The sequence below is a fragment of the Excalfactoria chinensis genome, chromosome 9, assembly GCF_039878825.1.
Source record: "Excalfactoria chinensis isolate bCotChi1 chromosome 9, bCotChi1.hap2, whole genome shotgun sequence".
Lineage (NCBI taxonomy): Eukaryota > Metazoa > Chordata > Aves > Galliformes > Phasianidae > Excalfactoria > Excalfactoria chinensis.
In genome coordinates this window covers 5,302,402-5,329,609 of record NC_092833.1, presented here as the reverse complement: position 1 = coordinate 5,329,609, position 27,208 = coordinate 5,302,402, and the positions used below count along the sequence as shown (strand labels likewise).

The 27,208-nt window shown below is 38.9% G+C and overlaps 1 protein-coding gene across 6 annotated transcripts in view; it reads right to left on the bottom strand.

Moving 5' to 3' along the window:
• The window catches only part of NYAP2 (neuronal tyrosine-phosphorylated phosphoinositide-3-kinase adaptor 2), a 124,311-nt gene extending 97,334 nt beyond the window's left edge, over positions 1-26,977 (bottom strand). The window contains exons 1-3 of one of the 6 annotated variants that reach the window (XM_072344661.1): positions 26,922-26,977; positions 25,722-26,227; positions 18,684-18,926 (exon numbers count right to left, since the gene is read on the bottom strand). In XM_072344661.1, the coding sequence (XP_072200762.1) occupies positions 18,684-18,889 (206 nt within the window). In that variant the 5' untranslated portion in view covers positions 18,890-18,926; positions 25,722-26,227; positions 26,922-26,977. The other 5 variants (XM_072344664.1, XM_072344666.1, XM_072344665.1 and 2 more) reach the window with 5 other exon arrangements.
• Positions 26,978-27,208: the final 231 nt, after the last annotated feature.

The following is a 27,208-nucleotide window of genomic DNA, read 5'->3' as shown; positions in this document are numbered from 1 at the left end:
ACACAAGGTAGGTACCAAAATCACAAAGTTACACCTTCATCTTGTAGCAGAAAATCTCTAGCTTTCACCACAGCAGGTCAGAGGCATCCAGACCTCCCAAGCAAGTTCCCTGAACTCTCCTTTCAACATCTTGAATGCAACAGAGAAACAACAGTACACATCTCATGGGAATTCTGCGCTCTGTTATTCCTCTTTTGATTCTAATACCCAAATACAATCTCAAATAGTCTCAGATTTTCTCATGAACTATACTTAATGACCAGGCTTTCAGAAATGTGAGGTATGAGGTTGCTTTAATCTTCCTTAGAGCTTCTGGATGGTGCAGTTGTACAAATATCAGACAATCTTAATATTTATTGCTTTCCGTACAGACATAATTAGGATGCATGTGATTGTTTTTCTCAGCAAGAAGATGCATATTAGTAACTTCAGGGCTCTACCATGTGTACCTCTGGGTATACACAAGAGATGGGGTCTGCTTATCACTCAAAATGTCTGCTGCACATTATGTCTGATACCCACAAGAAACAAGCAGAGATAATAAATGAACAGCTATTGCTAGCAGTTTTACCACAGTCTGCTTCCCCTCACAGTAAAGCAATTCAGTATCACTCTGAAACATGCCATATTTCTTAGCACAAATGATTGAAAATGATCTGTTGCCTCGAAATTTATACCACAACAGCTATTTAAGGAGTACTTTATCAATTCAATTTGATAACTCATCTATTCCTCATAACGAAGAGAAAACTGAAAACTTGTTTCTGGTTGTTTTCCTGCAGATCAATTGATTTAAACAGTGCCTGAACTTCAATCTCTCTCAGAACCTCCACGTGGAATACCTCTTTTCCCTTTCCCAGTTTCCAAGTGCAGAAATTGGGTAAGTAACAGTTTTCATGAAGATACAAGCATCAAAGACACATACGCAAAAATTCTGTTGAACGATTAAAAGAGATAGAAAAAGAAAACAAAGGCCAATTAGTCATGGAAAGACCTTGGGAAAAACTGTGCAGAACTGAAATAGTAGGAGTTTGGACATGCATTCACACAACAGACTAGGCAGGATGGGCATTTTGAACAGTGTCTTTGTGGATTCCTGTTTGAAGATCTAAACAGCTACACTAAACAATGCTGCCATATTTACATCAGCAATCTCAAAGCATGACATAAATATTCTTTGACTTATAAAGGACTGGTATTCCATTTGCTCTGGGAACTGTTGAACGTTATTCTCCTATTTAAAAGCTGCATACAATAAGAAAACAGAGCCAAGCACCATGAGCACAATAAGAATAACAAATACAAAACTCATGGGTACTCTATAGGCTGAAATTTGTTTGCACAAATTATTCAGTGAGCACTTATGAATAATGAATACATTGTGGAAATCAGGATCAGTTTATGAATGATTTATGAACCGAAATATGGGCTGAATTTGTCAGATAACCTTATTTTCCACAAATCACTCAACCATCTCTTGCATTAAATGGTACCAACTGGTTTCCAAATAGCTTTTTAAACCAAACTTTTCAAGACCTTCCATGTTATTATCTGTGAAAGCTTTGCTTAAAAAACAAGTAATTATTCAGAACTAATACTAATGCCCCATTCATAGGTTAATTACTGAAGGTTATAATGTGACAGTTTGCCTATCAATCCCATGTCTGCAAAGATAATATGGGTAGAAATTATCTACCACACTTTGTAGACTTGGAATAGTCCTGTCAATCACAGTGCCTTTAAAGCAAATCATTATTTTTGAGTGATCTTGCTAAGAGTCTGGAAGAGAAGGAGTAACTAAAACAACCACAGTGAGTGTGTGAATATGACCAGAAATGTAAAATGTTTGATTCTGAAATATTTTAAAATGCTTAAGAAATTAGCTCAAGCTCATTTCCTGAAGATTTTGTTCTGTAGCAGGTTTAGCCAAACAACCTGAAAGCAATGTATATAAAAGACTTTCACATGGTACATACCATGGGTACACAGGAACTGTTCATCCTGATCAGACCCAAAGCCAGGCTAGCCCACTCTCTTTGATGGCATCCAATGTTTAGGGAAAGCTGTAAAAAGTCTGCAGTGAGAGGCAAGGTCCCTGTCATGCTCATTAACATCAGAAGTGCAAGCTGCTCCTCTTGGCCCAGTTTCTCCCTGGTGCCAGAGGCAGAAGAAAGGTGTTACTGTCACATCCGTCCAGACCACAGGCACTGCTCACCTCTAGGCTTATCCACAGCAGTCACAAGGTGGAATGAGCCTCCTCTTAGCACCTGGTTTTCCTCAGCAGTCCCACAGAGACGACAAAAATTTGGCTGAAGGTGAATTAGGGAACATCCTTTCAAAAAGCATTGTGATTTTACAAGCAATCTCTCTAACATACAGACAGCAGTAGGTTTAACACACCATTACTGTCAAATGGTGTGTGGGGTCTGCTGCCTTAATTTAATGCTCATGATTTGCTGAGTGAACACCAAGATGCAGAGAGCCTGCTAGCCATCGCACGCAATGTCAGCAGCCACTCGGCTTGCTCCTTCACAGCCTGTCACACCTTCAAAGAAAGGAGATACAGAACAGCTGGCAAATGCATCATCTGTAGAAGGAACAACTTCTCAGGTGGGATTTCATCTCCCTTGGGGTGGAACAACTCCACATGCTGGGAAGCCACTAATGATCATGCAGTGCAGAGGTGAGAAAGGAAGCTTGATTGTGCTGTATTTGTTGCTTGCTTATGCAATTATAAGGAAAGATTGCTGCAGCACTTCTAAAAGACCTGGAGTGCTCGTGACCTTTTGTTTTGCTTACTGCAGGACTTGACAGCTTCAGCAACAGGATGGTTTACAGCAAACAGCAAGCACTGAACTATTTACTTGGAGTACAAATGAATAATGAATAGGAGCTGAATCAGGACCCCTATATAAGCACTCTCGCTCTAACAGTGCCAAAATGCAACAGGCTACACAAAAACAAACCACATCAGATGAAAAAGAAATAGCCTTTGTATTTAAATTCCCACCTTAAACTGACATTACTTTTTTTTTTTTTTTTTTCCCCTTGATCACCTACTCCTGTTGGTTTCAATTCTGTAGTTCAGTTTTGTAGGTGTTTGTTAGTTTCCAGTATAGGCATAATCTGTCTTAACCCCAGACTCATCGTACACATATTAAAAAGCACTTCTGGCCATTCCAGGAATTTCAGCATCAAACACATGCAACTCCCTAATTAGGATATTAGGTATTAGAATAATACCTGTATTATTTCCATAATGCAAGGTTAAGGTAAAGATTTGGTAACTACAGAGAGCAAATTGGAAATTGTGTAGGAGAGGCTGTGTTCCACAGAAGCAGCATTCATCTCATTCACTGTCAGCATCATTGGGGTGTTTATCCCAGTGTTTTACAAAGCACTTTATAATATGAGGTCCATAGTAAATACACAATTCTCATGACCTTGCCATTAAAAAAAAGACTGAAAAAAGCTTTTCTTGTCCATCATTTAAATGAAGGAAACAAAGAAGGTCAAAAACAACCAACCTCCCTTTATGCATTTTGTCATTCCATTTAATTTGTTCTCAAAGAATGCCCAAAAGTGATTCTACATCTAAAAAGAAGAAACAGAGTTGGGAGAGTCAAACTGCTTTTCAAATATATGGAAAAGTTTCACTTTTTTTTTTCCCCATCTTGACAGTTGTACACCTAGAACTGGAAATAGGTAAAGGAATACTAGGAATACTAGTTGAATAATGCTCTTTTATTCCCAACTACATTTATCGCAGTAAAAAAAAAAAAAAATAATAATAATAATAAAAAAATCATTCTATTAAGAAAAAATAATAAAGTAGCAGCAAACTTCTTCATTGGATGCTTACTCTTAAGGCTTCCTGCATCCAATCACAGTATGTGAGTGGTGGTGTTGCACTCAGAACATCACCCAGGGTCAAGGCTTTACCTTCCTAGATTCCAGCAGCCAAGTCTCAGCTACTTATGGCAGCGTGCCATTTTGTCTATCCATCATCTACACACTGGGGGAAACAGCAAATCTCTGGGTCCCCAAAGAAAAAAGAAGCCACCTTTAGAAAGTCCCTTCCAAGCTCATGTGATCCAGGAGAGCTTTCCAGAACAGCCAACAGGTGCTGTTTTTAATAGGCCAACTGGGACTTAATCCTCTGGTTTATCCAACACTGGGTTGCACTGCTGGATTGCTACCAGCAGAAGCTAAAAGGATGACTGTATGTGAAACACGACAACATGCCTGCAGCTCTGTTGCTTCTGATGCAGCCTTTGAAAGATAAGCTTAGTCAGAACTTATCCAAGACTCCTTTGGCAGGCACAAGGATCAGCATATGAGGAAGAAGGATGCTGATATAAAATTCTTTTAGCTGTATCTCTCTAAAACTTTAGTAAGCTTCCTTGAAAAGGCAGTTACAAGGGAAGAGGTGACCTGCATCCAATCCAGGATGGGTTCAGAGCCTCTTCTGGGTAAGATGCACATTGCCAAAGGCAACAACAAGGCTTTCCCGTCAGCTTCCCAGAACAACGCCCACAACACAGTAATGTGCCTGAACAGACGTTTTGTTAGCATACAATGTCACAGCTACTGACTAAATAGAAAATTCAGGTCTCAGTTTACTGTTAGTCTGGTCAGAAGTGTTTTACTATCACAGTGAGTTCTTCAGTTTTACAGTCAGCATTTCACATTAGCTAAAAATGATTTTTTATTTTCAGTAAAGAAAAAACAAGGGCAGATGTTATTCTGAAAACAGAGGCAGAAACCTCTGCTTTTGTTTCTCCTGTCAGTGCCTCATTTACCAGTTACATGCCCTTAAAACCAAGTAAAAGCATAGCTTAGGATGGCATAAATCTTGTACTGTCTACATAACAGCCAGGGTGACACAGAAATGTAAATGTCCTTGCAACACAAACTTATTTTGCACGCAAAGTAAGTCACAGCACTTTGCAAGTGCAACACAGTGTTTTAGGAAAAAAGCAAAATGAATCAATGACTCATGCTGCTCAACCTTAATTCAACATCAGAATACATCAATAATGTTATCACAACGCAGGAACACTGAACTACTATTAAAGTCAGACTATCGTGGTCAAGAAAGTGAAGCTGAAAGTGTTTTAGTATAAAAACCGGGCAGTTCTCTACATTTCATATGTTCTTATTTTCTGTATTATCAGTAAAAATACATGCAATGAGAGTATGTAGGTTTGGAGAGTGAGAGGGTAATGAAAATAACTGATGTTATGCATTTAGAAAAAAAAAAAAATCACAGGTCACAGTTAAAGCTCTTGTCATTTTAAAATGCCCTTTTTTTTTAAAAAAAGCTGCATTTAATAAGAAAATGCATTTTGGATTTTTTGACGTTTAGTTTAGTATTCGGGCAGTTCATATCTCTCACCCTTCTAAGTGTTTGGGAATGGTAAACATGTTGGCAGTTAATTACATGCTGTTTCTTAGCAACCAGAACTGTCTTGCAATGAAGTTACTGGGCTTTTTTTCCTGATATATCCTGGTAATGGCACGATTTCCACAAATTTTACACCCAGCCTGGCAAACCCCTTGCACAGAATCTCCTGGATGAGCCCATCATTATGTGACAGGAAGGACCTGTTAGTGAAAGCTACTGCTTTCTTTGTAATCCCTGGGGAAGACAATTCACAATAAGCATATACTGAGCACAAACAAATGAGTAACTAGGAAGAGGCTAGTCAAAATATTTTGTCATGAGACTAAATGGCCTTTTCCACTGCTATAACTGCAAGCAAACACAAAACCAAAACCTACAGTGGTTAAAAGAATCCTTTAGACAGCAAAACCTCCCAGTTGTTTAGCTTTACCAACAGAACATTGAAATTCTGACATAGGGAGGCTTGGACCAGATTTACAGAAAAGCTCCATTTTGGCAACCTCTTCTGAAAATGCAGTCCCACTTGTAGGCACAAAGGAATTTTGGAACGCTTGTTCTTTGTCTGCGCACTAAGGGGAAATATTACTGTCACCGCTTCATTCTGCAGACCTAGGACATTTCAGCGGAGCAGACAGAGCCTTTTTTTAGTGCCTTCCTGCAAAATCCATGATCTTTAAGTTCTCCTTCCCTCTTAATAATATTAGAGTAGCTATTAATAACAAAGTTGTTCTTGCACATCTTAAAAAAGATCGATACTGTCATAAAACACAATTGAAACTATAACCTAAAATACCTTATCCTGCCAAAAGACTTCTTTACGACACCACATTTTAAAACATCTCCTTACTCAAAGGTGGATTTTACATTAGAAACTGTGCTCACTGGCAGAGATGCAGGCGCTTCAGAAGGCAGCACCTTCATCTGTATCCCTCAAACCACATAATACTGCTTCTCTGCCTAATGGTCGACTTATGTACAAAAGTACCTCCAAATTAATTCTCAGACTATGCTACTGTTCCCATGCTGTGGGTCATCTCCAAAATGGTAACCTAACAATAAATTCATAAGAAACAGAATGCAAGAAAACAATAGCCACTCATGAGGAGCATTAATTACGTGCACTTACACCTTGACTGACTACTTGGAAAATGAAGATGAAAATACGACTGACTGGAACTGGAAATTGAAAATAGATTTTCCTTAAGTCCCAAAGCAACATCATGAATCACTGAAATTGTTTCAGCACACAAGCCTGACAACTTGTCTCTCTTAACTCTTGTTACATTGTAGCTGCATAACAGACATAGCCAGTAATCTTTGCACAGCGCTGTGTTGCTGCACAGGGTGGATCTCCATTTTAGCCAGGTGCCTGGAGAAGCACCATGGCTCAAATGAATTCTTGCTACAAAAGCTCAGGTTCCAACCAAACAAGAAAAGAGAAACCGTGCCATTTCAGTCAGGGATCTAACAGAGAAAAGGAAAACAGAACAAGAAAGGAATTCCCTTCCATAGTACACTGTTTCAGTAAATAATTAGTTTTCCAGCAGCCACTCTGCTCATGAAACCAGCCCATAGGTGGCAGAGAAGATGATGAAGCCAGCCTGGTGTGCACAGCACCTGCCTTTTAACAACACAGCTGGGGAAAGTTTGCATTTCTGGCACTCTCCTCCAGGGGCATTTAGGTGCAGACAGTCTGCAGTTTTCTACTCCAGCCGCCTTTAATCCAGCCCACCTCTAGGTTCTTCCTTGCCCATCACAAACATCTCTCTGTTGGGCTGCTGTCCCTCTGATTTGCTTAAACGCCCTGTGAGACTTAAACAGGCTGAGTTCTATCTGGCTGCGTTTTGCTGGAGAGGAGTTAGCGCTCATTGCCTTCACATCTCTGAGAGGAGGTAAGAAGCAGCAAGGAGCAAAGATTTCTGGTAAACATTTTAGTAACAGCCAGTCAGTACTAAGATAGATTAGTTATTGTTATTCTGTCCTTCACTCCTGAAATACAGTAAAAGTCCACAGAAAGTGACATGTTTCAAGAAAAGCAGTATATTTTCACAACTGCAAAGAAACTCTTAATTTCTTAATAATGTAACTAAATCAAAACTCAGTGTTTTATCTTCTTACACTGATTTTACCAAATGAAAGAAAAATCATCTTGGTGAGGTTTGTTTGTTTTTTAAACTCAACAGAATCCAAGAGGATAGGAAGGAACTCTGGCAAAGCAAAGCTTATGGAATCACTACAATGTTCTAATACAGCTTCCTTTTAGAAAACTGCCAGGGCTAAGGCAGTCACATGGCAAAATGGTGCACGCATGGGTCTGTGTGTGCCTGTTTAATAAGCCATGATGCTCTTTGGCTGAACTAGCACTTATGTCATGTGATGCAGGGGTTGCCATGGCAAGTACATATGCAGTTTCTGATCTACTTCATCACAGACTTAGCAGAATTGCAGAATTTAGATGAACAACACAGGAATATGATTTCCCAGAAGCCATACTCAGCTTAACCTAACAGTTGGGACGTGAAGCTGAAACAATCTGAAACACCTGCTTAATGGTAGTTGTGATGTCCTGATCAAAACTTTTTACAACAGTAGTCATTTAGCATGAATGCTGTCAGTTCTGTCTTTGAAAGCAGCTGTATGTTTGCCACATGTAAGGCATGAGTTTCTGTACGCTTTCTCATTCAAATATACAGCTGGCTTCGGCCATCAAAACACAGGCATTAACTGGTAGAGCAAAGTGGGAATAACTATTCCAGCAAAACAAAACAAGAACGTGTCCAACCAGCTGTAAAATTCAGTCCTTCATTTTCTAGTGGAGTAAACCATCAGCTGATAAACAAGAGGGATTCCTGTGAAGGATGCTCCTGACACTAAGATAGACAACGTCTCAAAGTTCTAATATCTGGTACCAAGATTAAGAATCTTGCTAATACAACAGGCTGAAAGCCCACCTCACACAGGCTTTTGTTTCTAATTTAGTGAGGGAACATGGCTGAAGCTACCAGCAGCTCAAAGCCAGATTTTGGGAAAGCAACTGTTTCCATAGGAGCAATCAGGGAGCAGTTCTGAGGTTAGTTCCAGGCAGGTACACCATTCCTGTACTTCTGGGAACCTCATCATGGTGCCAGAAGATCTGAGGGTCTTCTGAGCACACCTTGACATGATGGTGTCAGTGTTTAACATACGTTCAGGTGATTTTCACATGTGCTACTGCTCAAAGAGCAAAAGATATTCATGTTCTGAAATAATTTTGTATAGTACTGAACAAGCTTTCAGGAGAAACATTTCAGGGAGTCTAAGCATACCAGTGAAGCACTTGAGCCTCTAAGCCATCAATCAAGTAACAGCAGGCAGACCTCAACACAACTGAATTTTTATTAAAAGTTAGCCCTTTGTTTCCTTGCTTTCCATAGAAAGCCTTGACAAGGGTTAACCTATATTGAAAATTGCCCTGAGTTTTTCCTTCCAGCAAGAAAACCAAATAAAATCTGAATCCGAGGTAAAGGCAAAAGGATCCTTCTCTTCTTCCCACACTGATTTTCAACCTCTTCAGGCATTTACAGAGCACTGCTCTCTATTCCAACAGCACCACTCATGTCTTTACCTCCTGGCACCAGGAAGCACAGAATCTTCCCACCATGCAGAACACAAGATATTGCTTGGTTCTTTCCCTTTCTAAGGAGATACACAGTTTGGGCTTCAAAGGTTAATTTCAGATCCTTCTCTTTAACTGCATGCTACTCACTCCTTCCATTCTTCACACCCCCGCACACATCTCACTTCCACCACACACCATATCCTTCTCTCCAATAGCAATAAAAGAGAAAATCTTCACTGCACATCACTTGCTGGTTTAAAGGAATCTAAACACTAGACCACAGAGTGATGCTCCAGGATTTCCTCTCCATTAGAATGGCTTGCATTTAATGTTAACTGTTAATCTGATATGCATAAAATTGGACACCTACATCACTACTGTTACAACCAAGTCGTTTACTTCATATCAAAATTGCATAACATAGTGCATAGATTTTTAGGGAAACTATTTTCAATCCCTGTTTACGGAAGATAAATACCAAAATATAGTCACTGAAGGACTGGATGCGGATTCAAGATGCAAATAACCAATTTTGTCATGCAACTGTTTTCTGTTTATTACAAAATTGCTGACATATCTCTCAAGTTCATCTCATTACCAGAAATTAGAGAAATGAGATCACTAGGCAGAGCTCCTACTAATGTGATTTTGGTGTTAGCAGTCTAATTTCTTTAATTAGCCTCTCTTTGTTTCCTGATTCAGACTTGCACACTGTGGAAGGCTGCAGGATTTTCTCTGTCAGATTTACAAGGCTGTGGCATAAAATAAACTGCATAACTTCTCGTGCTCCCCAATACCTCTTTCAGCCCTGAGCTTTCTGCAGACAGCAGGAATTTGCTTCTCCACAGCTGCATGCAGAGAAGCAAAACAAACTTTACATTTAATTATAGAAGATTATTCTCTAGATGGGCTACATTTTTAAACAATCCTTTCTTTTTTTTTCTCGTCAGTACTAAAGGACTCAGCAGTTTCCTTTTGTCTTTAAAGATTCAATTAAAAGTATGTTTCAGAAATTAAATTACAGCATGAAATTAGCTAAGGGTATGAAATACTGCATTTGCCCTAGCATTCAGGGAAAGGCTGTACAAAGCAATTCACTTAATGGCTCCTAACATGTGATCTCAACTTAATAACTAAAGTGCCCTCAGCTAGCAGAGGATCTACTGGTGAGATATGCCCTATATAACCCACTGAAAGGAGGAATGGATTAAACACAGGTAAATTTTGTTAATTTATGGTAAGCCCTGCAGTTACTCTAATTTTTGATCTTTTAAAATATTACAATTTTGTCATATAACACGCTTATTGGCAGGAGTATCTCTGTGTTGGTTTTGGCTGGCTGAGGCCCTTCAATCTTGACATGTTCCAGAAGCATCTGCTCATGTCTGTTGGAAGCATTTTTCTCTCTCCAGCTTTCAGAGTGTACTGCTGGATGTAATTCATCACAACCACCACAGATATACTTCAGTTTAATCTGTGCTGTGCTAATATAGGGAAGGAAACAAGCAGTCCCCTTACTCTTCAGCTGTCCCCTTAATCACTGCTTGGATTCCATTTTGACTTGGGTCCTGATGCACACACAGTCTTAGTTACAGAGGTATCTATTTTCCATTTAGGATCACTGGGTATCATGTAACAACAAACTAGGAAACAATTCCACTTCAGCTGCCCTCTGTGGGACCAAAACAACTCATTTGTCCTATCTGCAGGCTCCCAGCAGTGCCTGAGCCCAGTAGGGCTGTCCCTGGGGCTGAGCAGGTCCTGGACCACATCACTCACACCAGTGGGTGTTGCTGAGTACCACATGTCGTGGATGCTTTCCAAACTTGTACATTATATTTTTTAATTGATTTCGCTTAGGCTTACAAGAGACATTAAAACAGAAAGCCAGAAATAAGTAGAGTATGAAATTAATTATAAAACCTAAAGCTAGTAATGTCTCTGCAATCTCCTTCTTCTCTAAATCTCCCCCTTTTCCCATTTCAATCCAAACACACAGAAGTCTGTGCACATGCACATTCCTATTTTCATATGAATTTTAGCCACACGTCTAACATAACTTGGCAACAAGATGTCCATCAACCAATGGTCCTGTTGTAGAGGCAGCCTGTACTGGGGCTTACCCAGGGGACTACTCTCTTCTTTAGGATTAAGAAAAAAAAGATTAGGATTAAATTGTCAAGCACCACAGCATGTTTGTGTTTTCATGTGGAGGAGAACGAATAAATAAGAAGCACGTGTAGCCTGTCAGAAGGGTGCTGAGAAGGAGAACAGGCAACAGCAACAAATGCCTGCCAGCTGGGTGGGGTATGAAGTAATCTGTATTATCATTAACAACAGCAAAATGCAGCTGTGATTTATGGCACTGTAAGGAGCAGGGGACTGAGCTGTTTTGCTGAAAGCACATACATTTCTTCAACTTCATGATCAGCTATTGTTAAACAATGGGTTTTCCTGGAGGTACTGAAAGAATCAGTCATGTTACTCTTGGGCTAGCACAGATGCTCAGTTCTTCTATGTTGTCTGACAGGTGTTCATTAGAAACAGCTGCGGCATAACATTCTACATGCATGTGGATGAATGTGCTTCTGTGCATGCCTAGGAGCGTGGCTAGCTGCAGTTTTGCTGCTTATGGGTCACTTATGAGTGTCTTCTGTAAAAGAATCAGTTTAAGAATCAGCAAATTCATCATTCAGGTCGCAGCTAACAATATCATTTGTTGGGTATCACTGAATTTCTGCTCGGAGTATGTTGTGGTTACTGGAAGCCTTGACTGAGCTAGTACAGATCAATGCTTCAGTTTTGCCAACACTCCTGTGCTGGGCTTTGCTAGTGTTACATGACATCAGTTGTGCTGTTGTGCTAAATGTAATTCTTCATTAATTAAGTCCAACCTAGATTGATCTAAGACTACCTGTGAATGCTTCAAAATGGCCTTGCCTTTTTAAAATGTTTTCTTAAATACAGTCTTCACAACAGCAGTTGTGGTTTCTTTTTTTCTGCCTTTATGCAATTTCATATTTTATTTGAAAACACTTTCCAAGCAAATGATTAACCCTGATGAGAAACAGCAGTGCCATCAGAACAACAAAAACTTGCAAGGACATCTACTGAACAGTTCTAAACATTTCTGCCTTCATAAGAAGGGCTTGTTGAGAGGCAATGCCAGGCAATTTTAACTTCCAAGTTAAAATTGCAATCATATTGCATCTCCTTATTACACTTCAGTGATAGTGAGGAAACTAGAAACAAAGATAGGAACAACAGCCTAAACTGTACATTATGATCCACACACCACACAGCATCTTCCAGCAATGGCACCTAAAGAGCCATCCCTCAGGGGAGTACCAGACCTTCCCTGTAGTGACTCAGGCTGCTGAGAGCACACAGGTTGCAGGTTGTGTCTGAACATCCACCACAGTGAAGCTTGACCATGGCCAGCTCGCTCTTTTACACCAGTGGCCAGACAGCCTGTGAACAGCAATTGCATGCAGCCTCTTATACTGGATTCTAACTAGTACAGGGCTCTGTAACCTGTGTGTAAGTCCTCTAGGCTCCCTGTGGCCCTATGCTTTCAACTATGCTTTTAAAAACAGCAAATGAATCAGGAGCCACAAGATGCCCACTTACATAGTACATAGTGGACCAGCATATGCTTCAGCAATTTATGAAGTGATGAAGGGGAACAGATCTTGTACTTCTCTGAAAAGCACCAAAAGGTATATATAGAATCCCTAAAATCATTATCTATTGAAAATAATATCAAGTTTTAGATAGAAAACCGATCACTATATATATACCTATATATAATTTCTTTTTGTGCTTGAGATTACCAAGCAGGCTATCAGCCACTTAAGCTACATTTTAAATGACATTTGTTGCACGGCTGTCCTAAAATCAAACTACCCAGAACAACAGCAACAGTAATAAAATGCAGTTTGCATTGTGCCTGCTGTTTTATTTTCTGTGGCAATAATACAGACAGCCATATGGACACGAGCATTTGGAAGGGAGGATTTGTTGGCTAGATCTTCACATCTGTTTACTTATAGATGCAACAAAAATACATTTGGAGGTCACTGACGGCACAACCATTCTGCTTACTCTTGATGAAAAAACAGTCAATCCTACCCCTTTTTACATCAACTCAACTTCAAAATAGACCATCATTTTAATAACAAAAAAGGTTTTGAAAACATACTAAAATTAGTCTCTTTCAGACCTCACCAGCCACTTCATCCATAAAGGTGGTATCACAATAATTCTTAACCCAAGATAAAATCAGCATGCAATATGTCAAGAAGGAAGAAGAAAATAGAAGTATTGCTACATACATAAACCCATAACCCATATCCTTTGATTAAGAAAGCATGCACTACTGACCTCATATCCAAAAGCTACATTCATGGAGGAAATCTTAATTAAAAACAAAGCAAACAAAAAAATTACCACTCCCCCCGAAAAACTCTACACCAACACATCAAACCAATAACAACAGGTACATAAGCTGGTAACTTGTAGCATCTCAATGACATGTTTGCAGATATTTTAACTGAATCACTCACAACAATCAGAAAATACTTATTGACTTCATCCATATCTTCCCTTGGGGTCTGGCTGAGAGCATCAATTCCCAGCATAGAAATGTCTACTTCACAAAGCAAAATTTCAACTACCGGCAAACATTCAGAGAAAAAAAAAATAATAAATCAGTATTTTAAGCATTTCTTGCCCACAGTATTTTTCTGAGTTCAATACATTTTTGAAATTAATGTGATTGTAAACAGTAAGTTCGTTATGACATTATTTTCCTTAGGTTATTTTTATTCTGATCGCAGCCTTTTGGCAGAGACACTTAGAAATACCCTAAGATTACACACATTTTCTCAGCTGAACAGATCTTTTGGCAGTGAATAATCCCATACTCAGAAATATATTTATACTTGCTTTCTTTTCTGCCACCCACACTTAAAACTTAACTTCTAGCCAAAGGGCAGATATCTTATGTCTTGTTTATGAAGGAACCTAAGGACAGAAACTACTCAAAACTACAGATGGATAATATCTGATCTTAACTGCCTTCACCATCCTAAAAAAAAGAAGAAGAAGAAAAAGAAAACAGCAAGAGAAAAATATCTTACTTTTGTTGATGGGTCAGTCTTCGTTATTTGTTTTGCCATAGGAATGAGAGGTTAGGATGACAGCTGTTCATTACAATCCCATCTTCATTACATGAGCTTAACTCTGCTACTGGCTGGCTGGCCCATTTCTGCTAGCTTTAGCACAAAACAGTGCTCCTAAAAGCTCCTCCTCTTGACAGCATCTGTCTGGATACTACCCACAACAAGCAGAAACAAGGCTGTGTGCGGAGCCATTTAGGTGCTAAGAATGAGCTAGAATAGGGGAAACTATTAGAAGAAATAAATACTTTGGTGGCAAAGCCCAGGAGTTGGCAGTTAGAAGTGCAATGCCTACTGACACCCATCAGCTTTACACATCACTCACATCTTTGTAACACTACAAATCAAAACGACAACGTTCCTGATAGAAACAGTAGCTTAAATGACACCTAAAAACTAAAAGACAAACTTTCAAAGCATACATCTCCTAGGATACTGAGAAGCCCCATCCACTCCCTATAATTAATTCAGTGTGTCCCAGCTGTGAAAGAGGAGGAAGAGGAGGAGTTAGAGTTCATTATTTCCTACTACTATTTTAAAAGTCACCAATGAATTGTCCACACAAGACATCGATATAACAAATGTAATGTACCTAAATATATGCAATTTCATTATGGATGAGTAAGAAAGCAACTGCTCACAGTAACCTACATAAAGTCAAAATACTCACCTTTTCTCTGGCACCCAGAACAGCAGAGACTAATCTATCTTCTGTTCCCAGGAACACTGCCTATGGCAGATATTGTATCATCGCAAGTGCATATCTCAAATTACTGCAACTTAATCCCAGTGCAAATAATGCTGCTTCATAATTTATTTGCAATTTATAAGCTTGTGGGCAATATACCAGTATGTTCTTTTGGTCTGGACATGGATTCCTGAACAGACAACAATGAAGTAGTGAGACCAGACAAATAAAAGGACAAAAGAGGGTCTAAAAATTAGGCGTAAAATGCATATACTAACATTTACTGTGGCTTACTCTCAGCTACTGATCAGTACGTTAACCTTATTTTCTCTGCATGATCGCTAAGTACTCTACTAAAATTAGGTCAGAAATTCAGATCAGATCAGCTGACTCAGCCCAGCAAGATCAGACAAAGGCTAGTTGCTTGTTTACCCCCTTCACAATCCAATACAATTCATGCTTTATCCCCTTCAATTTACATTAGATCCATACATTTTTCCCCACAATTAACCTATCAGAACCACACAGAATGAAACAGCAATCACACTCAAGGTGCATCAGTGCTACTGAAGAAGCACAGCACAACATATTATCAGTGATGCAAAACATAAAATAACGTGTTTTTTCTTAAAAAAAAAAAAAAGTCATTTTTCAGATCTTCTTTCTAAACTGCTGAAACTAATGCAGTGAACTTTTATGTCATGCAGCATTGATTATCAAATGTTTCAGGTAAATAACAGCTGCTTCAAAATAGTGTTTGCATGAATACCAGCGCTGTATTAGAAAATAAAGTGCTCGTTAATTTGTTAATATACATGAATATCCTACTTCACAAAGAGCCTCTGAACACTGAAATTGAATAGCTTATCAAAAATTAAATAATCAGACTAATGCAATTTTCAGTAGGTGCCAAAGACTTTCAGCTGCTTTATTTTCATTCTGGCAATTTCTTTATTCTGTGTTTGCTGGACACCCTCCACCCCTGTTCAAAATCTACCCGCTGTTAGTCTCAGGGGATGCCCCTCGTTGCTACAGAGATCGTTTTTGGTTGTTGATAGTCTCTGGATTGTTAGCACAGTTATCACTGCACATGTGCACTAACCGCTATCTAGGACACGCTATCAGGAATCAGGGAGACTATAAATACCCACCAAGATGAGGTTAAAACAGGGAAATATTACAGAACAAAGAAGTAAACAATAATCCTGCTTTACTTTTTTTTGATTGCTGTTTTTCAATAGATGGGGTCGTGGATGAACCTGTGGAGGTTACTACAGAGAGCAGACTTGACTGCCATCAGCCTAAGTGACATTATGACATCATTGTTTCTTAGTCAAATCAGATGTTTTTCCTGGATTTGTTACTGCTTTTAGTTTTACTCAACTCTTTTACTCAAGAGTTGATCATGAATATCTCCTTCTCCTACCCAAGTTCACACAGGGAATAGACAGAAAAAGGATAAAGATAACATTTTTTGACATTTCCCAGGGTGATTTCCTACTTGTTTTCTTAGAAGCCTCCAAATCTCACATATGTATACACACACATGCTGTTCCTCAGAGAAACCCACCATTCCCACCATTGTTGGGAATCTTCCTTGTTTTCTGACATGGTCTCTGGGGCGTAGAGCTTTGTTCTCAAGAATTTCAATTCAACATGACCAAGAAATTTCAAGATTTGGCCTAATTCATCAACACTTATTCAGACCACTTCCTCAAATAACTTTGTCAAGATAAATTAAAAAAAAAAAAAAAAAAAGAAAAAAAAGAAAAACCAACAACACATAAAACAACTACAGTTTAGGAAATATTGCTACCACCATTCAAATTAAGTATAGAAAAGCTTAGCTACAGGAATAAAGAGAACTAGATAGGTCCAAACTAAATAAGTCTGCACACACTGTTTTACCTTATCACCATAAGGACTATGGAACTTACTCTTCCAGCAATTATAAATTAATTGAAAAGTGACATTTCAATAATATCCAAAATATTTGAAATTTTAATTGGAATTTATTTTCTTCAGTGGAGAAGAGCCAACTATTTATAAGGAGAAGATACTCTTCATCTCACTGCTTTAAAACACCAGCTTATTGACAGCAGACAAGCACTTTTATTTTACAGGGGAGAAATTCAGATCTTTCCTGTGCTTCATGTAACTGCATCTTAAATCCCCATTCCAGCAGACCCTACTTTTTTCTCTTGGAAATTCTAAAATTTATGTAACAGTGTAGTAGTCAAAAGACAGAGAAGGAAGTTGACATAAACAGTTTTGTTTTATCTGCTAAAGGCACTCATATTTCACAAATGTTCCAGTTCTTGCTCCCAGGAACACAAAACAAGAATAGCAAGAATTGTACAAAATACATAAAACCTGCATAGATCAAAACACAAAGCCAACCAAAAAACAGCTACATTAATTTGCTGCAAAGAAAAATGCTTTTCCTCATTAAGTCATGCTTAGCACAACTTCTGCTTCAAGCTACCTATCTCTTTGACTCTTTAATAGTTTGAGTCCCTCCAAACATCACCCAGAAGGAAGTGACAAGATAACTAATCCTGAAGACACCAAAATAAACATTGCATTAGCTCTCATTATTCACTTTAATTACACTATTCTTATGTTCTCTACAGAATCCAAAATAGTGAAAATCCAGAAAATTCTACATCCTGGAATGTAAAGCAGCCACAATTTTGCCTCGCGGTCCTTCTCCTTCCCCCATCAAACTGTATGTGCTGTTCTCTTTTAAACATTCCATCAAAATTACCAGACTACTGAGGCATGGATAGTGTTCACAGCACAGCACGTCTGTTATACCTGCATGTACAGTACCCAAGATATGGCATAAAATTAATCATTTGAACTGAAATATGGAAGATTCACACTGGGGGAAAAAATTCAAAGGACCTCCTATCAGTTTGAGCACAAGCCATTCATTTGCATATAAAAGTTTAGTGTATATATGGATGATGTATCTTTATCACACAGTTTGTCTATTTCCTTAAGATAGCTCAAATTTTTATGCCTATGTGCACTTACATATATACATACGACTACATATACAGGCATCTCCATATAGAGATATATATTCATCATACTGATCCCTTTTTTTTTTTTTTCATGTTTAAAAGGCTGCAGATTTTGTTGCTATCCACTGGCACAAGACACCAGGTCACGTGAGTGCTCCTCTCATTAGCTGTCTATTAAAATCAATTGAATTATTCAAGAAAAGCCATTAAAGGGTTGTGCCCACAACAATATCCATTGTGCAATATCCATTTTCTTTTAAAAGAATTGCAGTATTCTTATTTTTATTACTTCAGAAAGCAAAGAACGGTGAGGAAATCATACATAACATGACACATTTGTTTTTAGAGAGCAGTTAGAGAGATTTGAAAATTTATCAAATTTGAATTATCAACCCCAAGAGAATCTGTTTTCATCTGGGAGGCTGCTTTATCTTGCAATGGTGCACCTTTGAACAAAGTAGACATTGTCCATCTAATAACTGTTCCAAATACCTAAACTTCCTGTGACAAATCACACCTGCTGAAGATGCCACGCATGGTCCAAACCAATACATTTTGGTGGGAATACTCTTTTCTATTGAGGAGAACCATTCAATACTGCCTCTACGCAATACAATAAATATGCAGCAGCAGCCTGAAACTGGCCAACAGGCTATACTGCTTTTACCAGGAAGCAGCTGCAAGTCAACTCATCTACACATTTTTACAAATGCTGACACTGTGAACCTTTCGCTGTTCATTCACTCTGCCAGACCACTAATATTTTTATCAAAATATTTACCGTTTTATTGCTTCTTCTTGTTTTCGGCGTTTTTCGCTCTTTTCTTTCAAGTAAGCCAGGTTTGTTTCGTTCCTCATGCGATCATTCTCTCGAGCAATGTCTGATGCATTCTGTATAACCAAGCCATCATAGGCCTTCATCCCCATATCTTCAATATACTGGAGAAAAGCGCCCAAAGTGACCTCCTCCTTATTAGAACTCATCATCTTGCAGGAGATAATGAACAAAGGAAAGTAATGTTTCCTGCGGGATGAAAAAAACATAATACCTTAATCAGTAGGAAAAAACCTTATGGTTTATGGCAGTGAGATTGTATCAGTTGTAATTGACATCTCTGTAAGAGAACTTTTACACTTTCTTCTGTCTAAAGAATAATAAACAAAGAAAATCTGAACACAGAACTATACAAAATGTTGCCTTCCCTGAATCTCAGTTTGAACTGAAAAGGCTTCCAATGACAAAGGGTCCTTTTTACAATTTAGGTAAAGCCTCACCAAAGCAGATCATCAGATAACATTCCTATTCTGCAGGATATTAAAAAAAAAAAAAAAAAAAAAAAAAAAAAAAAAAAAAAAGGAGGTGGAAAATACTGTTCTATGTTTTAGAATAAAAAAGAATAGTAATAATTTTGGTTCAAAACACAGAAATAAGTATTGTTAAATAGTTTCCTATATCTCTCAATAGCATGGAAAGTAAAGCCCCTGGGTCATCTGCTGCTCAGCACCTTATTAGCTTGAACTCCAAGAATGGAGGTGAAAACTCAGCTCAGCTGGGACCTTCAGACATGTAAAGCATTTGAATTCTCCAAGTTTCTATGAGTATTTCCTCCGCAGGTGCAACATATACTGATTCACAGCATCCCTAGTCAAGCAGCATGGAGAAGACACGCTTGGATCCCTAGCTCACTCCTGCCTCTATGGCAGACAGCCTAAAACCTCTCAAAAGCTCTCCCAGCAGACATCCTGGGAGTCATAAGAACCCCCAGAGTACAAACATCAGTAAATACTACATATGACTAAAGGCAAGGGAAAATTAAAAGAAACATATTGTCCAGGTGAATTCCATGTAACTGGATTGAGGTATTGTTATGTCAGTAAAGCAGAATGTTAAAAAGCAGAAATATGCAATCTTGTTGTGCTTTCCTGCTTTAAAGAACTGAGACATTTGGATCTTGAATGGCAACATCCCTGCACACCAAGGAAGGGGGAGGAGTAGCACTTTGCAGAAGCAGGCTTGATTCAGTGTCTGAGTGACACAACGGTAACTGGGCAGCTGAATGCAGCTCCCCTAGGCACGCATGCTCTTTGCATCCCTCCCTTCTGCAAAAAAGATGGTTTGACTTCTCGGAATGTGCCTGAGAATGATGCCAGCACTACAACTCTAAGTGATCTTATTCAATATGCAGTGAGTAACCTGTCTGCACACTGTTTTTAAGGGCAGAGACCTTGCGTAACAAGCATCAAATTTCCTTCTTCATTTCTTAGAATACTTGTAACGCTTATCGTATTGATGGTTAGGCAAAATTCTGATCAGGATAGGCTCCAATAGATTCGAGCAACAATCACTGCGGGCCTTCAGGAACAGCCCTGAACATGAGAACAAAATGTTCTTACATCCACGATGTAAGCAGCCTGCAGGGCATATGAATGGTAGGGAAACATTTCCACTCTTTTCTCCTTATTTTTAATTATTTGAAGTGGCAATGGCAAAAAGCTAATTTTAGACAGTTACTGATTAATGTGAATGTAAGCAAATTATTTCCCTTGTTTTCCACTTTTCTATATCCAAATTGTTTCTGTTCAATGCTAAGTGTTAAAACCATGAGGATTCAGAGGATGAGAAGGGTCTATTCCTATCATCTCCTCTGCCTCCCAGGACAATCTCTTCTATCATCTGGGCCTTCACACAAGCACAAGTCTGATGATCAGGGTCATCAGATTGAACTTAATGTACTTGCAGGCAAGGGTATATGTATCTTCAACTAATCCCTGCAGGGTAAAATCAAGGAAGGGGTCTTAGCACCGTCCAAATGTGAATGCATGCTATTTCACACAGCTTTCACACTGGAGGTGGCTAGAACTCCTTTGGGTTGGAATACACATCGAGCCATCATACATGTTCACTGTACTGTACTGTGCCCAGTATCTACAAAGGAGTGACATTACAGTAAACTAAACAGATTAAACCAATGCCAGTCATGCTTGAGTAGACATCATTTCAGACCAATTCTTAAACTTTCCAATTTAGAAAATAATTCCAGGTGCTAGAGTCGCTACCTGGGCAATGAGGCCTGCCTGATTAAAAACAACGCTTGTGGCATAGAGGGCTATAACTCCATAACCTCCATACTTCCCAAATGGTACTTTATCTTCATGGTTGAACTCTAGGCCATTTCTTCAGTACACATTTATTTTTACTAATTTTCCATTTTCACTTCTAGTAAAGTACAGATTCTGCATTGGTTATACACCGAATAACATTCAGGTAAAACCATAAAATAGAAATCCCACTGTAGTGACCATAATGGTAATTTTGCAATTGGTTTCTCTAAAGACTAGATTTTACACCTGAAATATAGTATGAAATTTTATCCTGAAGATAACTTCAGGTCCTTTAGTAAACAGAGGCCAGATCCACTTTACTAAAATACCAAGAACTTCTACTTTGCATCCTCTTTTAGAACAACATGACTGCTTTTTTTTTCTTTTTCTTCCATGCCTCTCCTTTTCTGGAGAAGTCTAGAATGAACAACACTTAAGGATATACTGAATCTTCTTTTATTGTAAGTGCATTTATATAAAAGAGCATTAATGCCAAGGTCATTCTAATTTGAAATTGTTTAAAACAACCAAGTTTCTGGTCAGTGAATACAGTATAGAAAATATTTGTTCAGCTGTGTAACAACTATTAAAAAATTCATGCAGAATGCCAAAAATCTGCATGGTATTTAATAAATAGATTTTGATGTATTCTTTGCCCCTTGGGGACAAACAGGGAGTCCAAACCTGCAAAACTGCAGAGCATAACTGCAGCTATTGAACCACTCTTGCAACAGGCAATGCCTGCACGCTCATGACACCAAATTCATCTCAAGGCACTCCTGAAGGACCTGTCCTGGGATGCTGAGAGAGTTCAAACACTTGAGCTGTTAAGAGCTGATTCAACTGTGAAAAGCATCTATACCAGTAGCAAATGGTTTCTGAAACAAAAACCGCATACATCTCACACACAGGGCATTTTACAGCCTCATTGCATTTACTATCTGAATGTTGTGTATGAAACACTTAAAGAGGGAATAAAATTACAAAAAGCTGGGACAAAAAGCTTGACTAATTACTGTAAACATTTTAAAAATATTAGTATTCCTTACATAGCACACTCTGATCAATTTATTATTTTTTTCCCCTTACTGGTAGCAGTGCCACATCAGAGTGCCACTCACCCCAGTAAGTTTGCTTTCTAACTGCAATACATTACAATCAAACCATGTGGCCTAGCAAGTCACATGCATCATTGGTTTGCCACCCTGCTCAGGAAATGCTGATTTCAAGCAGCACTGATCAACTCCTGATCAAAGGTTCTGCTTGCTGCTGTACTCAGGCAGTGAGCAATTCCTAACCATCTGTCAGGGCAGATACAAGTACAAGCAAATGTTCTGAGTACATTTATATTTGATTAAAAATATGCAAATGGAAGTTGTTAAATATGTAATGTGAGCTGTAGGTGAGGCACCACCATTTTGGTAACCCTAATATGCACACTGCAGTCAGATCTTTTAGTAATTAGTTATAAGGATCATGCAGGGTCACCTCTGTATTTGCAGTCAAATTGGTTTTAGTCTGTTTTGATTACTGGAACAAATATATGCTGGAAAATTATAACTGGGAGTTGCTCTGCTTGGGAAATTCTGAAGAAACAGGAGGAGATGATACTGCAGAGGATGAAAAGCTGTGGATTTCAGCTTCTGAAGTCAACATACTGAGAAGTCAACAGAAATCCACAGAAGGAAGTTTGTTGCAAGTGTTCAATGAACACTGAACACTATTTGAAATTCTCCTGAATGCAAGGGCAGACATAAAGAGTTCTCCAAGACATTCACCACTTAAAGGCTGTGCTAACACTTTGTGAAACCTCAGTGAGAGAAAGAAGTCGTGCTCATTGTCACCTGACTCTCCAACTGTCCACAAATGGAGTTTCACACACCTCCACCTGTAGCTTAATCTCTGTGCTCTAAGTTATTAAGTAGGACTTTTATAATCATGAAAACTCTAGGCATGTTCTAACAAGTAAATGCCAGATGACTTGATAATCCCACACAGAATAAGCCTACATTTATTACATCATTGTGTATTGGTTCTTTCAATGCCATCATATTTATTAAAAATACACAGATGACTTAAAACATCAAATGTTTTGTAATCAAGTTTTATAGCAAGTATAGCCTCTCTGGAAAAGATACTGGGACTTAACCATCCAGAAAAATCTCTGGCAATATAATCTTTTTCTGTTAGGGTAAGTCCTCAGGTAGTCCTCCTGGGTAGAAGTCCTCAAAGTCTAAGTACCACCACTTTCCTCCTTCCAAATCAGACATTGCAAGCTGCTCTGTGCTGCTTTGCAGCTGTCTTTCCTGTGCAATCAGCTGGAGTAAAGCAAGCAAGATTTTTGTGGGTTCCCCCACCCAGCCAGTACATCTGGCTTTCTAGCAAGAGCAAAGAATCCCACTACTGGTTTCAACTAGAAATGTTTACATAAGTGAATTCAAGATTTTTTTATTATTTTTAAATGAACCCGACACCAATTCTATGAAAGAATAAAGAGCAGTGCTTTACAAGACTGTAACATACCTTACTTTTCATTTAACTATGAGCTCGGATATCAAACATACAGCTTCTTGGTCAAAACCAAAAGCAAGCCCTATTCACGTGATCAGTGAGCAAAGATAATGAATTCATAATACAAGAAGCAATTGACCTAATATCACAATAACACAGCAGTGCTACATGGTAGCATTCAGATATGTGTTTTTTCCTCTTATTCACATGAAGATCTCCAAAATATCGGTTGGTTTTCAGCATGCTTGAAAGCCGTAAGCTGCAGCTGTGCTGCATTGAAAAGTGACAATGCTGACATTAAACTGAAGGAGCTTTTTGAAGTAATGACAAAGGCACTGATTGCCTTCTTCCTAAACCAGAAGGATTTTTTGTGTGTTGTTCTTCTGACATAAGAGAACAGAGCACTGTAACATAAGAGTGGGGTTACCTAAAGTCCTGAGCCCAACCGTTGATTTCTAAGCAGCCTACACACCTCTCCAGTCCTGCCCATCTCTCTACCAGTTACTACCAACCTCTCTCTGAGAATGCAAATTCACTTTCAAATTACCTGTCATTTCCTCCACTAAATGTAATATTTCCAGGAGGATTCTCCACAAATGGAGCATATGGATTGGTCATTGAGCCCTCAAGTTTGTGTTGTTGCATTCTAGTTGCTCGTAAGGCATTAAAAGCAAAGTAGACAAGCCATATCCAATTTTCACAAGCTGCTGACCACAGCAGTGCTAATAAGGACCTAATGGCATCAGGTATGCAAAGAATATGAAGAATGCAATGAAGAAAAAAAGTCAGTGATGGAAAAACATACTAGAGACTGCTTTCCAGAACTCTTAAACAGTCTCTTATAATAACTGTGCCTTACACCAAATGAGCTTTGAAATATCCAAACAGTTGAATGTCATGAAACAAATTTCTAAGGTATGCTTTTTAGAGCTGCATTCCCTGCTTGATTTTAATAATTATCCAGCATTACTATTTTCACTCGGTGATGCACAAAGCAATCACAGAAAATAGAGACCTTTGAAATAGGTTGCAAGTTTCCTGCTATGTATCACTTGACAAGTTTTTAATGCACGCATTTAAAGAAAAAAAAAAATAAAAAATGCTGCATTCACTAGGAAGGACAAAATATACCCCTGTATTTTGACCAGGGTTACAGATTATATACCTCATCCTCATTATACTGCACAGTATGAGTTCTAGCACCTGAGTGAAATCAGTGAAGCTAAGTAGTGCTAAGCCCTTCACTTAGAGAGGTTAAAAGTGGCTCCTTCAGTAAAAAGAGAATGCTATTGTGTGGGTTTAAAGAAGTAGCTCATTTCTACAGGCATCACACCCTTCACAGGGGAAAGTTATTCTCCCTACAGTTTTAAGAACGAAAAAAAAATTTAAAAGTACCTTGAGCTTTGAATTTTGGATCCACGGCTGGTCTTTTTGAAAAGGAAAAAGGTCTCAGCTAACAATGACTCCTCTATGAATCTAGAATGTAAAGAACTGTTCTTTGCTTTGCAATAAGGCAATACTTCTATCTCTTTTATCCCTGGAGGAAAATAAAGCTTCCTTTTAACCACATGGACATCGGACAATTACAAAACCAGATACAGAATGGCCAGCCCTTAAGTGCAATTATGACATTTTGCCGTCCCACTATTATGAGGAAGACTTATGAACAAGAAGAAAAAGGCATGCACTGGGACATATTCATACATATTCCATATGCAAACTGGAGATCATTTGAACTCAGAAGACTGAGCTTCTTGCTGATGGATTTTTTTTTTCCTCTTCCTTAGTATAGTGAAATGGAGATTTCACTACCACCAGCATCATACTAAGATGCTGTAAAATATTAAAGATGCAGTGGGTTTGATAAGTAACTAACAGATGTTCGGAATTATTTTGGTTAATTCATCAGAAAATAGCAGAGAATGCTTTTGATTATTTAACAGCGCCTCTTACCAACAACAAAAAAATCCACCTGCAAAATGTCTCTATCATAAGCACAATCAACATGTGAAGAGCACAAGAACAGTCAGATAGACTTCAGCTTTTACTTTAGCAATGGCTTGATTAATACTTCCCTAAAATAACATGCAAGTACATCATTACGTATTGCAGATACTCATTATTTCATTTTGTAAGTACAATTATTTTTTCATTCTTATTAACATGCTCATTTTTGAAACAGAATTTTAAAAAAACATGTACGTACCAAAATTTAAGTCCACGAGGACCGCTAAGTGCAATAATCAAAGGTGACTTTTGCCTGTAAAAGCCCTTTCCTGTGGTTATCTCAGTGCAGTTGGAAGGGATATTTCAGCACCATAAGAAACAGATTTGCAGTTAGGCTGAGTGTTTTTTTTTTTTCTTCAGTTAAAGTGCATTAAATCTTGTCAGCAAAATTGCCCAGATTGTAGAATTCGGCATCACTGTAAGTCAGCATTACATTACAGATCTTCTTAACATACGATTAAAACGGCATGTAAAGTTTGGTTTAAAAAAAAAAAAAAATGCAAGAGAAGGACAGGTGCTTGCTTCTTTAAATCCACATTCAGAGAAGAGAGGGTACAGATAATAGGAGGGCAGAAACAACACCCTGCTTTGAGGTCCAGCAGAGAAGAAACTGGATGATTTTTACCCACTTCATAACACAGAAGATTACAGCACCATCATATGCACTAAGACAGAGATTGCTAAGGTGCCTCATTTGAATATGTTCTGTGGAGACAAAAAGAAAGGAACATAAGGAGTGGAAAATATCCTATCCAAATGGCTTCTTGCAGCAGGAAAGACGCTCACGCTCTCATTGCCACTTAGATATAGAAGGTCTGAAGCAGTCTAGCTTGTGGCATCGTCTCTCTCTTTCTCTCTCTCTCCCCCCCGTGACTACAGGCAGGCTTGCTCTCTCCAGCTGCCTCAGTCTGTTGATGCTGCTGTTGATTAATCAGGGATTCTCAAACAAAGAGCAAGCCTACCTTCGGGTGCGAGCAGGACTGCGGGGCTCCGCGGCGGCTGCAATCCGGCTGCCGAGCCGCCCCGCGCAGCCGGCATGCTAGCACCTCGGACAGCTCCGCCGCGCCGGGCCCATCGCGGGGCCGCGGCCGGGCGCTCGGCGCTCCTCTGGGCAGCGGCCTTATCTCCGCCGCACTGGAGGCTGATTAGCAAGTAATCCGGTGGGAAAAAGATCTGCGTGAACAGCACTGTAGCGTTTAGTCTATAGGGAGGAAAGAATATGAAGCAACACCCCTCCCCCGCCCCCTCCTTCTCCCTTCCCAAAAAAAGAAATTATTCTTCCACGAAGAATGTGTTAACCTTTAGCCCATGATATGGCTCAAGGAAATGAGCGGCCACTTAAAAAGGACCATCTGAGCCTCAGTTTGATACCTCATATTGATGTATCTTTTGCACTCACCCTCACTGAAAAGCAGTGCAAGGCGCACAATTACTGCTGACGCAGATTAGGCTGCTGCTTGGGGAAGGAGGGGAGGAGCTTCTTAACCTCACCAAAACAACCTCCCACCACCTGCTCCCATTGCATGAGAACAAAACTACACTCCTCGGACAGAATGAGCATGACATTTACACTGCTTTGCTTATACTGATAAAAGATGTACACTCTGGAATGAAGCATTTTGTTTGAAAAGCATCCAGGATGAAACTACGCATTTTTATGCTCATCGAAAATTTGTAGGTTCAGTG